Raw genomic sequence first — 13,043 nt, 5'->3', positions numbered from 1 at the left:
AATGACGTCAAGGTGTCAATGGTGTCAATGGTGTCAATGGTGTCAGTGGTAATGGTGGGGTCAAAGTGATGTCAATGGCATCAATGGCGTCAATGGTGTCAATGGTAATGGTGGGGTCGAGGTGGTGTCAGTGGCGTCAATGTCAATGGTGTCGGTGTGGATAGTGAGGTCAATGCGACATCAATGACGTCAATGGTGAGGTCAATGTGACGTCAATGATGTCAGTGGTGCCAATGTCAACGATGTTGCTGTCAATGGTGAGGTCAAGGCAATGTCAATGGTGTCAAGGGCAATGGTGATGTCAAGGTGACACCAATGACGTCAATGATGTCAATGTCAATGGTGAGATCAATGATGTCAATGACGTCAATGGTGAGGTCACTGCGACGTCAACGGCAACATCAACGGCGTCAATCGCGGCGGCAACGGCAGCGGCATCAACGGGTGCAGCAGCAGCAATGACGTCAGCGGTGACGTCACCGCGAGGCCAACGGAGAGCTCGCCGGCGACGCCGGCGTCACCGATGACGTCAGCAGCCACGCCAATGACGTCAACGGCAGCACCGACACCCCCTGGCATCCAACCAATGGGCACCTGCGGCAAGAGCGGCGGCGTTGGGTGACGTCACGAGGATGTGACGTCACGGGGGCGTTGGCGCCCGCGCCCCCCTCCCCCCCCCCCCCCCCGGGTTTTCCCGCGCTCACCTCCGCGCGCGCGGGACCGCGGCAGGCGCTGGAGAACGGGCGCCGCTTCCGGTAGGCGCAGCCTGACGTCACTTCCGGGTCCGGAGCGGAAGTGGGCGGTGACCACCGGGGGGGCGCGCGCGCGGCGCCGCTCCCGCCCCATGGCGAGCGGGCGGGGAGGCCCCGCCCCTTCCGGGTGACGTCAGGAGCGGGGGAGGAGCCTGCGGAGCCCCGGGAGAGCCCATAGGGAGCCCCCTGTGGCTGCAGACCCCTATGGAACCCCCATAGGGAGCCCTCTATGGCTGCAGACCCCTATGGAACCCCCATAGGGAGCCCTACATGGGTGAAGACCCCTATGGAACCCCCATAGGGAGCCCTACATGGGTGAAGACCCCTATGGAACCCCCATAGGGAGCCCTCTATGGCTGCAGACCCCTATGGAACCCCCATAGGGAGCCCTACATGGGTGAAGACCCCTATGGAACCCCCATAGGGAGCCCTACATGGGTGAAGACCCCTATGGAACCCCCATAGGGAGCCCTACATGGGTGAAGACCCCTATGGAACCCCCATAGGGAGCCCTACATGGGTGAAGACCCCTATGGAACCCCCATAGGGAGCCCTCTATGGCTGCAGACCCCTATGGAACCCCCATAGGGAGCCCTACATGGGTGAAGACCCCTATGGAACCCCCATAGGGAGCCCTACATGGGTGAAGACCCCTATGGAACCCCCATAGGGAGCCCTCTATGGCTGCAGACCCCTATGGAACCCCCATAGGGAGCCCTACATGGGTGAAGACCCCTATGGAACCCCCATAGGGAGCCCTACATGGGTGAAGACCCCTATGGAACCCCCATAGGGAGCCCTACATGGGTGAAGACCCCTATGGAACCCCCATAGGGAGCCCTCTATGGCTGCAGACCCCTATGGAACCCCCATAGGGAGCCCCCTGTGGCTGCAGACCCCTATGGAACCCCCATAGGGAGCCCTACATGGGTGAAGACCCCTATGGAACCCCCATAGGGAGCCCTATATGGCTGCAGACCCCTATGGAACCCCCATAGAGAGCCCTACATGGGTGAAAACCCCTATGGAACCCCCATAGGGAGCCCTACATGGGTGAAGACCCCTATGGAACCCCCATAGGGAGCCCTACATGGGTGAAGACCCCTATGGAACCCCCATAGGGAGCCCTACATGGGTGAAGACCCCTATGGAACCCCCATAGGGAGCCCTACATGGGTGAAGACCCCTATGGAACCCCCATAGGGAGCCCTACATGGGTGAAGACCCCTATGGAACCCCCATAGGGAGCCCTACATGGGTGAAGACCCCTATGGAACCCCCATAGGGAGCCCTACATGGGTGAAGACCCCTATGGAACCCCCATAGGGAGCCCTACATGGGTGAAGACCCCTATGGAACCCCCATAGGGAGCCCTATATGGCTGCAGACCTCTATAGAACCCCCATAGGGAGCCCTCTATGGCTGCAGACCCCTATAGAACCCCAATAGGGACCTCCACACTCCTATAGAACCCCCATAGAGACCCCCTATAGGCGCCATAGGGCTGGGACCCCCTATAGCCCCCCATAAGTTATGGGGCTCACACCATTACAGGCGTGCCCATGGGGCACCAAGTCCTTTATTGCAGCACAAAGGGGGGGACCCCCCACATCACGGTGCTGGGGGGGGGTCCCCGCCGGTGTCCGGGGGGGGGCTCGGGGGGGGCCCCCCCAATCCCAGCAGCTCCTGCAGCGCCGGGGGCAGGTCCTGGGGGGAGATGGGGGTCAATAGGATTCAATGGGGGTCAATGGGGGAGTCAATGGGGGGGTCAATGGGGTTCAATGGGGGGGTCAATGGGGGAGTCAATGGGGGGGTCAATGGGGTTTAATGGGGGGGTCAATGGGGTTCAGTGGGGGAGTCAATGGGGTTTAATGGGGGGGTCAATGGGGTTCAATGGGGGGTCAATGGGGTTTAATAGGGGGGTCAATGGGGTTCAGTGGGGGGTCAATGGGGTGTCAACGGGGGGTCAATGGGGTTCAATGGGGGGTCAATGGGGTTCAATGGGGGGGTCAATGGGGTTTAATGGGCGGGTCAATGGGGTGTCAACGGGGGGTCAATGGGGTGTCAACGGGGGGTCAACAGGGTTCAATGGGGGGTCAATGGGGTTTAATGGGGGGGGTCAATGGGGTGTCAATGGGTGGGTCAATGGGGTTTAATGGGTGGGTCAATGGGGTTTAATGGGGGGTCAATGGGGTGTCAACGGGGGGTCAACAGGGTTCAATGGGGGGTCAATGGGGTTTAATGGGGGGGGTCAATGGGGTGTCAATGGGTGGGTCAATGGGGTTTAATGGGTGGGTCAATGGGGTTTAATGGGGGGTCAATGGGGTGTCAACGGGGGGTCAACAGGGTTCAATGGGGGGTCAATGGGGTTTAATGGGGGGGGTCAATGGGGTGTCAATGGGTGGGTCAATGGGGTTTAATGGGCGGGTCAATGGGGTGTCAACGGGGGGTCAATAGGGTTCAATGGGGGGTCAATGGGATTTAATGGGGGGTCAATGGGGTTCAATGGGGGGGTCAATGGGGTTTAATGGGGGGGTCCCCATTTTGGGGTGCTCACGGGCGCTGCCTTCAGCTGTAGCAGGAACCCCTCGGCCCGGCTCAGCACCAGATCCGGATCCAGCCATGGGCCCTGTGGGGGTACAGGGACGGTGCCATCGTGGAGGCGTCCCCATCCCCATCCCCCAATGTCCCCATCCCCATCCTCACCTCCTCGCTGCCGCCATCCCCATCCGTGTTGGCATCCCCGGGGTGGGGGGGGAGGTCCCCGTCCTCCTCCTCCTCCTCCTCCTCCTCCTCCTCCTCACTGGCCCCGCTCAGCTCCACCAGGGCGCACACCAGCAGCAGCAGGAAGTTGGGGCCGGGCAGCCCCGTCCACAGCACCTGGAGCCAGGGACAGGGATGGGGAGAATGGTGGGAACCCCCCATACCCCATACCCCACACCCCATATCCCATACCCCATATCCCATATCCCATACCCCATATCCCATACCCCATATCCCATACCCCATACCCCATACCCCATACCCCATATCCCATACCCCATACCCCATACCCCATACCCCATATCCCATACCCCATATCCCATATCCCATACCCCATACCCCATATCCCATACCCCATATCCCATACCCCATATCCCATATCCCATACCCCATACCCCATATCCCATACCCCATACCCCATATCCCATATCCCATACCCCATATCCCACACCCCATACCCCATATCCCATATCCCATACCCCATATCCCATATCCCATACCCCATACCCCATATCCCATACCCCATACCCCATACCCCATACCCCATACCCCATATCCCATACCCCATATCCCACACCCCATATCCCCTACCCCATACCGTGCATTCCATATCCCATTATCGGCTATACCACATCCCACATCCCAGATCCCCCCATATCCCTCTTACCTCCCACAGCCTCATGGTCCCCTCAAGCCCCATCAGGGGCTGGAAGCGGAGCTGGAGCCACCGGGAGCAGCAGCTCCGGGTACCTCTGGCCTCTGCGGTCGCCACGGCCACGGGGATGGAGACAGCACCTTAGGGGGGATCCCCCCTCGTTTAGGGCCCCATTTTGGGGGTACCCCCCCCCTTTTGGGGTCCCATTGTTGGGGTGTTCCCCCCCCCATTTTGGGGGTCCCCCCCATGCTCTCACCCAGCCGTGGCTCCAGCACCCCCAGTAACTGCCCCACTTCTCCCAGCTGCTGCTTCAGCCTCTCCTGGCTCGGCCCAAAGCTGCTCCCCTGGTGGGGGGGGACCCCCAAAAAAGAGGGGGGGTTAAGACCAGGGCCCCCCCCAACCCCCTTTAAGGCACTTTTGGGGTCCCCCCATTTCCCCCCTCCCTATTGTGGGGGACCCCCATTTTGGGGCCTCCACCCCATTTAGACCCCCCCCTTTTCAGATCCATCCCCCCTTTTAGGGTCCCCCCCATTCTGCCGCCCTCTTTGGGACCCCCCCTCTTTCAGAGTCCCCCTTCTTTCCCACCCCCTAATTGGGGTCTCCCCCCTATTTTGCCACCCCCCACACTTTGGGGACCCCCCCTCACTGCCTCCCCATTTAGGGTCTCCCCGCCCCATTCGGGACCACCCTCTTTGCCCCCCCCATTTGGGGTCCCCCCCTTATTTTACCCCCCTCCACTTTTAGGACCCTTCTCTCTTTTAGAATCCCCCCTCTTTCCCCCCCCCTTTTGGGGTTCCCCCCCATTTTGACACCTCCCCCTTTTGGGACCCCCCTTTTTGGGGTCCCCCCCTATTTTGCCCCCCCCCCTCACCACCAGCTCCATGACGCTGCTGAACCCCCAAAAGGCCTCGGCCTCATCAGGGCTCACGCACAGGAGGGGGGGCAGGAGCTCGCTCATGCCCCGCACATACCCTGGGGGGGGGCGAGGGGGTCAGCAGGGACCCCCCCAAACCCCCCCCCCCCGCCATTGCCCCTTTAAGGACCCCCCCTCACCCAGGTCGAAGTGGTACATGCAGTACGTCATGAGCACGTCGTGCAACAGCGCCCTCTGCTGGCTGGAGGAGTTCCGGTGGTACCGGGCGAGGTCCCGCTCTATGGGGTGGGGATGGAAGCATATGTGGGGCGATGGAGGGGGTGTGGGGCGGGTTGGAGGGGTAATAAAGTGGTTGTGGGGCAGGTTGGGGGGTAATAGAGTGGTTGTGGGGCAGGTTGGGGGGTAATAAAGTGGTTGTGGGGCAGGTTGGGGGGTAATAGAGTGGTTGTGGGGCAGGTTGGGGGGTAATAAAGTGGTTGTGGGGCAGGGTGGGGGGTAATAGAGTGGTTGTGGGGCAGGTTGGGGGGTAATAAAGTGGTTGTGGGGCAGGTTGGGGGGTAATAGAGTGGTTGTGGGGCAGGTTGGGGGGTAATAAAGTGGTTGTGGGGCAGGGTGGGGGTAATAGAGTGGTTGTGGGGCAGGTTGGGGGGTAATAGAGTGGTTGTGGGGCAGGTTGGGGGGTAATAAAGTGGTTGTGGGGCAGGTTGGGGGTAATAGAGTGGTTATGGGGTAGGTTGGGGGGTACTAAAGTGCTTATGGGGCAGGTTTGGCGGGTAATGGAGTGGTTGTGGGGCAGGTCAAAGAATGATAGAGCGATTGTGGGGCGGTTTTGGTCTCTAAAGTCTCTATGAAGTTCTGTGGGGCTCTATGGATCTCTAGGGGTCTCTAGCGGGCTCTATGTGTGCCTACGGTCTCTATGAGTTTCTATGGTCTCTATAGGTCTCTACGGTCTCTATGGGTCTCTATGGTCTCTATAGGTCTCTGGGTCTCTATGGGTCTCTATGGTCTCTATAGGTCTCTGGGTCTCTATGGGCTCTATGGTCTCTTTGGAACTCTATGGGCTCTATGGGTGTCTGTGGGCTCTATGCTCTCTATGGTCTCTATGGTCTCTATAGGTCTCTATGGTCTCTATGGTCTCTATGGGTCTCTATGGTCTCTATGGGTCTCTATGGGTCTCTATGGTCTCTATGGGCTCTATGGTCTCTATGGGTCTCTATGGTCTCTATGGTCTCTATGGGTCTCTATGGTCTCTATGGTCTCTATGGTCTCTATGGGTCTCTATGGGCTCTATGGGTCTCTATGGGCTCTATGGGTCTCTATGGTCTCTATGGGGCTCACCCAGGCGGTGCCGGTAGCGCCGCAGGAGCCGGTTCCGCTGCAGCTGCCCCGGGCTCAGCGAGCGCCATTGGAGCTTCATGCGGAAATAGGAGGCCCTGGGGCCCCCCCGTTACCATGGGGAGCCCCCAAAGACCCCCAGAACCCCCCCATCCCGTCCCCCCCTCACCTCCGCTCAGAGGGGTCCTCGCTGCCCCCCCCCAGCAGCAGCCGCCAGCCCTGGGGGCGAACCTCGGGGCTGAGCCCCTGCAAGGGGGGGGGGGGGGGGGGGCGGAGTGATGAGAAAAGGGGCGTGGCCTCCACAAACCCCGCCCCTTCTACGTGTGGCCACGCCCACCGCTGGTTCCCAGCCAATGGCATCGCCCGCTCCATAGCCCCGCCCCTTACCCCGCGGAAGATCCGCCCCCGCAGCCCCTCGGGGTCCAGGCTCCGCCCCTCGGGGTCGTGGCTCCGCCCCCACTCTTCTTGCGTCACCGGTGGCCCCCGCGCGGGGCAGGGGCGGGGCCCCAGCCTCACCTGGGGGGGGGGGAGCAGAGCCAATCAGGTCACGCCTCATCCCCTTAGGCCCCGCCCAGCGATCAGGCCACGCCCACTCCCGCTCAAGCCCCGCCCACTCACACAGGCGATGACCTCAAAGGGGGGCTCAGGCTCCGCCTCCTCCTCGCCGGGGGCGGGGCCTCGGGGGGTCCCCCCCCCCAGCAGCCGGCTCAGCCCCCCCATGGTGGCGGCGTAGGGAGCCTGCAGCAGGCGCTGGGGGGGGACAATGGGGGGGGGTCAGGAGCTGGGACCCCCCCATTGAACCCCCCCATAGGGACAACCCCCCCCCCATACTCACAGTGACAAGGCCGGGGGAGGGGCCTGGCCCCGTCTCTTCGGGGGGGGTCACCAGGAACAAGCGGGGGTCATGGGGGTGCCTGGGGGGGGCAGCATTGGGGGGGTCATGGGGGAGGGGTTTGGGGTCCTGTGTCCCCCCCCCCCCCCATCCCTCACTCACGGCCTCAAGCGGGGTCCCAGCAGCTGCAGCAGCTTCCGGGCCCCCCCCCGCGGGAAGTGCAAGGGGGGGGGGGCAGGGGCAGGGCCCCCCCCTTGGCAGCAGCACCAGGAAGGGGGGGCGCAGCCCGGGGGGGCCCCAGCGCAGCCCCCACAGCTCCCCCAGCGCCAGGCGGAAGCCGCACACCCAGCCTGGGGGGGGGGAACCAGCATGGACCAGGTCAAACCAGGGCCCCCCCCAGTTCATCCCAGTGTGCCCCCATTGACCCCAATCCATCCCAGTGCCCCCCCATTGACCCCAATTCTTCCTAGTGCCCCCCCATTGACCCCAATCCATCCAAGTGCTCTCCCAGTTCATCCCAATTCATCCCAGTGCGCCTCCAGTAGATCCCAGTCCATCCCAGTGCCCCCCCCCCATACCGGGGGCATGGGGCTGGCGCCGGGGGGGGCTCAGAACGGCCCAATCAGGTTCGTAGCCAGGGTCCGGTGGCTCTGCCCCTTCCTGGAGGAGGGAGCAATGAGATCACAATGGGGTCAGTGACATCACAATGTGGTCGATGACATCACAATGGGGTCAGTGACATCACAGTGGGGTCAGTGACATCACAGTGGAGCCACAGCGAGATGAATGACATCATAGCGATGTCATAACAGGGTCAATGAGCTCACAAAAGGGTCACAGTGGGGTCTGGGGGGGTCTCACCGTGTCCTCGGGGGCCTCCCCCGGCGCCTCGAGGGGCTCCCAGTGCAGCACAAGCCCATCGGCCTGCACCAACCAGTACAGACCAGTATGAACCAGTACAGACCCACGTGGGCCCCGGCCACCTCCAGCGGCTCCATTCATCACTCCCAGTCCATCCCAGTGCCCCCCATTGCCCTTCCACTCCATCCCAGTCCATCCCATTGCCCCCCCTTCCCTCCCAGTCCATCCCATTGCCCCCCATTGCCCTTCCGCTCCATCCCAGTCCATCCCATTGCCCCCCATTGCCCTTCTGCTCCATCCCAGTCTATCCCAGTGCCCCCCATTGCCCTTCCGCTCCATCCCAGTCTATCCCAGTGCCCCCCATTGCCCTTCTGCTCCATCCCAGTCTATCCCAGTGCCCCCCATTGCCCTTCCGCTCCATCCCAGTTTATCCCAGTGCCCCCCATTGCCCTTCTGCTCCATCCCAGTCTATCCCAGTGCCCCCCATTGCCCTTCCGCTCCATCCCAGTCTATCCCAGTGCCCCCCATTGCCCTTCCGCTCCATCCCAGTCCATCCCATTGCCCCCCATTGCCCTTCCGCTCCATCCCAGTCCATCCCATTGCCCCCCATTGCCCTTCCGCTCCATCCCAGTCTATCCCAGTGCCCCCCATTGCCCTTCTGCTCCATCCCAGTCTATCCCAGTGCCCCCCATTGCCCTTCTGCTCCATCCCAGTCCATCCCATTGCCCCCCATTGCCCTTCCGCTCCATCCCAGTCCATCCCATTGCCCCCCATTGCCCTTCCGCTCCATCCCAGTCCATCCCATTGCCCCCCATTGCCCTTCCGCTCCATCCCAGTCCATCCCATTGCCCCCCATTGCCCTTCCGCTCCATCCCAGTCTATCCCATTGCCCCCCATTGCCCTTCCGCTCCATCCCAGTCTATCCCAGTGCCCCCCATTGCCCTTCCGCTCCATCCCAGTCCATCCCATTGCCCCCCATTGCCCTTCCGCTCCATCCCAGTCCATCCCATTGCCCCCCATTGCCCTTCCGCTCCATCCCAGTCTATCCCAGTGCCCCCCATTGCCCTTCCGCTCCATCCCAGTCTATCCCAGTGCCCCCCTTTCCTCCCAGTCCATCCCATTCCCCCCCATTCCCCCCCCATGGCCCCACCCCCTCGAGCACGCGCAGCCGCCCCCTCACGAGCCCGTCGCGGTGGGGGGGGCAGGGGCGGAGCCTGGGGTGGATCGAGACCCCCGTGACCTCCAGCAGCACCTAAGGCGGGGGGGGGGGGGGAACGGCGACGTCACGCTGACGTCACGCTGACGTCACGCTCTCGTCATGCAAGGGAGGGCGGGTCTCACCCTCTCGCCCACAGCCTCCATTCTGCGCGCAAAGCTTCCGCTTCCGGCTACGGCCACGCCCCTTCCGGCCACGCCCATCCGCCTGTACAGCCAATAGGTGCTAAGCCTCCCGGTGTAGCCACGCCCCCTCCTCCCTTACAGCCAATAAGATCTAGGCTTCCCTGCGTAGCCACGCCCCTTCCCGAGCCTCCCGCTCAAGCCACGCCCCCTCCCCCCTCGACGGCGCTCATTGGCCCGCCCGCTCCAGCCCCTCCCCCTCTCCCCACCAATCCCCTCTCTCCACCCCCTCCCCTCCCTCCACTTCCGCTCCCGCCCCTTCCGCCGCCGCCATCTTGGCGGGGCGGCCCCGGGGCGCTCCGCAGCCGCCGCCTCCGGTACCTCCGCTTCCCTCCCCCCCTCCCCCCTCCCCCTTTCCCCGCTCCCTCCCCCTCCCCCTCCCCACCCCCACCCCGATGTGGGCCTCGGCCATGGGGGAGGGGCAGCGGGAGCGCTGGGCCGCGCTGGTGGCGGCGGCCGAGGGGTACCGGGGGGCCACGGGGGCCGAGGTTGTGCTGCTCACGGCCTGGACCGGGCCCGGCCCCGGGGGGCCCCGCGCCTACGCGCACCACGGCCCGGGCCCGCTGGGGGCCGCGGCGCGGCGCTTCCTGCCCGACATCGCGGCTGCGCACAAGGCCCTGGCCGTGGCCCCGCCCCCCGCGGTGGCCCCGCCCCCTGCCGTAGCCCCGCCCGCCGCGCCCCGCCCTCCCCCGCGCAGCCCCTCCCCCCCCCTGCCCGAGCGGGGGGCGGCGGAGAGGGGGGGGAGGGGAGGCGGGGGGAGGGGAGCGCCGAGCGATGCCACCGGTGAGTGGGGGAGGGGCGGAACGGGGTCAGTGGGGTGGGGGAGGGGTAAAAGGGGTACGGGGGTCAAGGGGAGTGGGGGGAGGGGCGCATTGGAGTCACTGGGGTGGGGGAGGGGTCAGTGGGGGTCAATGAGGGAGTGGGGGAGGGGAGGGATTGGAGTGAAGGGGGTGGGGGAGGGGTCAATGGGGTTGGTGGGGGATGGGAGGAGGAGTTGGGGTTATGGGGGGTTGGGTGGGGGAGGGGCTGTTGGGGTCAATGGGGGGTTATGGGGGGGGAGGGGTGTGTTTGGGGGTTGGGGATGGGCTCCCCCCCCCCCTTTGATCCCGACCCTGCCCCCACCCCCCCCAGGGCTGTTCCTGATGGACGAGGACCCCGAGGAGGAGCCGGAGCCGGAGTCAGACCCCGAGAGCCCCGATGGTGGGGGAGGGGCCATGGGGGGCAGAGGGGGGGATGTGGGGCAGGACCATTGGGGGCAGAGGGGGGGATGTGGGGCAGGAGCATTGGGGGCAGAGGGGGGGATGTGGGGCAGGAGCATTGGGGGCAGAGGGGGGGATGTGGGGCAGGAGCATTGGGGGCAGAGGGGGGGATGTGGGGCAGGAGCATTGGGGGCAGGGGGGGGATGTGGGGCAGGAGCATTGGGGGCAGAGGGGGGGATGTGGGGCAGGAGCATGGGGGGCAGAGGGGGGGATGTGGGGCAGGAGCATGGGGGGCAGAGGGGGGGATGTGGGGCAGGAGCATGGGGGGCAGAGGGGGGGATGTGGGGCAGGAGCATTGGGGGCAGAGGGGGGGATGTGGGGCAGGAGCATGGGGGGCAGAGGGCTCTGACGCTGTGTTCCTCCCGGCCAGCAGAGGGCAGCCCCGCAGAGGAGGTGCCGCCGCCCCCGCCTCCCCCCGGGCCTCCGCTCTATGCCCGCTCCTTGCCCGTCTCGGTGCCCTCCTGGGCCCTGCGGCCCCCCCCGGGTCCCCGCCCCCCCCACGCCGAGGGAGCCGCTCATAAGGTGGGGATCTATGGGGCGGGGGGGGGCTCTGTGGGGCAGGGGGGCTCTGTGGGGCAGGGGGGGGCTCTGTGGGGCGGGGGGGGCTCTGTGGGGCGGGGGGGGGCTCTGTGGGGCGGGGGGGGCTCTACGGGGCAGGGGGGGGCTCTACGGGGCAGGGGGGGGCTCTGTGGGGCAGGGAGGGGGCTCTATGGGGCGGGGGGGGCTCTATGGGGCGGGGGCCTCTATGGGGCGGGGGGGGCTCTATGGGGCGGGGGGGGCTCTGTGGGGCAGGGGGGTTCTATGGGGCAGGGAGGGGGCTCTGTGGGGCAGGGGGGCTCTGTGGGGCGGGGGGGGCTCTGTGGGGCAGGGAGGGGGCTCTATGGGGCGGGGGGGCTCTGTGGGGCGGGGGGGTTCTATGGGGCGGGGGGGCTCTGTGGGGCGGGGGGGGCTCTGTGGGGCGGGGGGGGCTCTGTGGGGCGGGGGGGCTCTATGGGGCGGGGGGGCTCTATGGGGCGGGGGGGGCTCTGTGGGGCGGGGGGGGCTCTGTGGGGCAGGGGGGCTCTGTGGGGCAGGGGGGCTCTGTGGGGCGGGGGGGGCTCTATGGGGCAGGGAGGGGGCTCTATGGGGCGGGGAGGGGGCTCTATGGGGCAGGGGGGCTCTATGGGGCGGGGGGGGGCTCTATGGGGCAGAGGGGAGCCATAGCAGAGCTCTTACACAGGGGCTCTATGGGCCTGAGAGTGGTTATGGCACATTGCTATAGGGCTGAGGGACCTATAGGGGTGCATTTATGGGGAGGAGGTTACAGGGGGCTGCTGTGGGGCTGGATATAGTTCTTTGGGGCAATCTATGGGGCAGGGGAGCGCTCTATGGGGCTGAGATGTGATATGGGGCGCTGCTATAGGGCTGAAGGACCTATAGGGTTGCATTTATGCGCATAGAGTGGTTATAGGGGGCTGCTATGGGGCTGGGTATGGTTCTATGGGGCAACCTGTGGGGCTGGGGGGGGCCCTATGGGTCACGTCCATCCCTCCTCCCCCATAGGCGTCCCCGGACCTGGAGCGCATCGCGGCCTCCATGCGGGCGCTGGCGCTGCGGGGGGGAGGCGACGGCACCGAGATGTTCGGGGACCTCCCCCGCCCCCCATTGCTGGCTGGGGACCCCCAATGACCCCTCGTATCTGTGGGGCACCCCCCATCTATGGGGCACCCACCATCTATGAGTCATGTCTCATCTATGGGGCACCATCTATGGGGCACCCCGTATCTATGGGGCCTCCTATCCATGGAGCATCATCTATGGGGCACCCCCTTCCTATGGGTCTGCCCCCAAAGTGTGGGGTGAGCGCTCTAGAGACCCACCCGTAAGTGCTGCCCCCCCAATGGGGGGTGGGGGAGGGGCAAATGGGGCCCCACACTACAGCCCCTCCCCCCACAAGTGTCTTATGAAGGGGGGGGATGGGCGGGTTTAACCCCCCCCTTTGCACAAGGATTTGGGGGTTCCCCCCCAAATTATGGGGTCCCCATAGAGGGGAGCGACCCCTTTAAGGGGGCGTGGCCTGAGAGCTCCGAGGCTCCGCCCCTTCTCCTTTTATAGCAGAGCCGGGGAGGCCCCGCCCCCTTTATTTTTGTCCAAAGATGATTGGGCGGCGCCAGCGAGGCCCCGCCCCTTGCAGCCAATAAAGAGACTCGTTGTGTTTTATGGGCCGCGCGCTCTGATTGGTGGAGGCGGCGTGAGCGCCCCGTTAAAGCGGCTTAAAGGGGCAACAGCTCCGTTTGGGGGGGGGGGGGGGGGGGCCCACAATGGGGAGTGCGCG

The 13,043-nt window shown here is 65.0% G+C and overlaps 2 protein-coding genes across 3 annotated transcripts; one reads left to right on the top strand and one right to left on the bottom strand.

Annotated features, from left to right (window-relative positions):
- Positions 1-2,300: 2,300 nt before the first annotated feature.
- On the bottom strand, positions 2,301-9,579 carry LOC308231289 (TBC1 domain family member 17-like). Its single transcript, XM_080636488.1, is given in 18 exon segments — positions 2,301-2,459; positions 3,310-3,381; positions 3,459-3,632; positions 4,183-4,310; positions 4,427-4,514; positions 5,042-5,142; positions 5,224-5,322; positions 6,383-6,477; positions 6,549-6,625; positions 6,767-6,895; positions 6,998-7,129; positions 7,215-7,293; positions 7,374-7,450; positions 7,452-7,561; positions 7,790-7,871; positions 8,073-8,135; positions 9,223-9,324; positions 9,414-9,579. Coding segments are annotated over 18 exon segments (1,782 nt in total). The 5' UTR covers positions 9,492-9,579; the 3' UTR covers positions 2,301-2,363.
- Positions 9,580-9,717: 138 nt separating this feature from the next.
- On the top strand, positions 9,718-12,928 carry AKT1S1 (AKT1 substrate 1). Of its 2 annotated transcripts, none has more exons than XM_080636490.1 (4): positions 9,718-10,253; positions 10,602-10,670; positions 11,100-11,251; positions 12,272-12,928. In XM_080636490.1, exons 1-4 carry the CDS (start codon positions 9,866-9,868, stop codon positions 12,395-12,397), a joined length of 735 nt encoding a protein of 244 aa, XP_080492616.1. In that variant the 5' UTR covers positions 9,718-9,865; the 3' UTR covers positions 12,398-12,928. The 2 variants fall into 2 exon arrangements, with proteins under 2 accessions (XP_080492616.1, XP_080492617.1); XM_080636491.1 differs by having other exon boundaries at positions 9,721-10,253; positions 11,103-11,251.
- The last annotated feature ends 115 nt before the right edge of the window (positions 12,929-13,043 follow it).

The sequence above is a fragment of the Psittacula echo genome, assembly GCF_963264785.1.
Source record: "Psittacula echo genome assembly, chromosome: 34".
In the NCBI taxonomy this organism is placed as follows: Eukaryota; Metazoa; Chordata; class Aves; order Psittaciformes; family Psittacidae; genus Psittacula; species Psittacula echo.
This window is presented reverse-complemented; position numbering and strand designations above follow the sequence as displayed.

Excerpts from the sequence above, each read along its gene's own strand:
- AKT1S1 (XM_080636490.1), top strand. The coding sequence starts at position 9,866 with ATGTGGGCCTCGGCCATGGGGGAGGGGCAGCGGGAGCGCTGGGCCGCG. Across the intron at positions 10,254-10,601 it reads AGCGCCGAGCGATGCCACCG|GGCTGTTCCTGATGGACGAG; the intron begins GTGAGTGGGGGA and ends CACCCCCCCCAG. Across the intron at positions 10,671-11,099 it reads AGACCCCGAGAGCCCCGATG|CAGAGGGCAGCCCCGCAGAG; the intron begins GTGGGGGAGGGG and ends CCTCCCGGCCAG.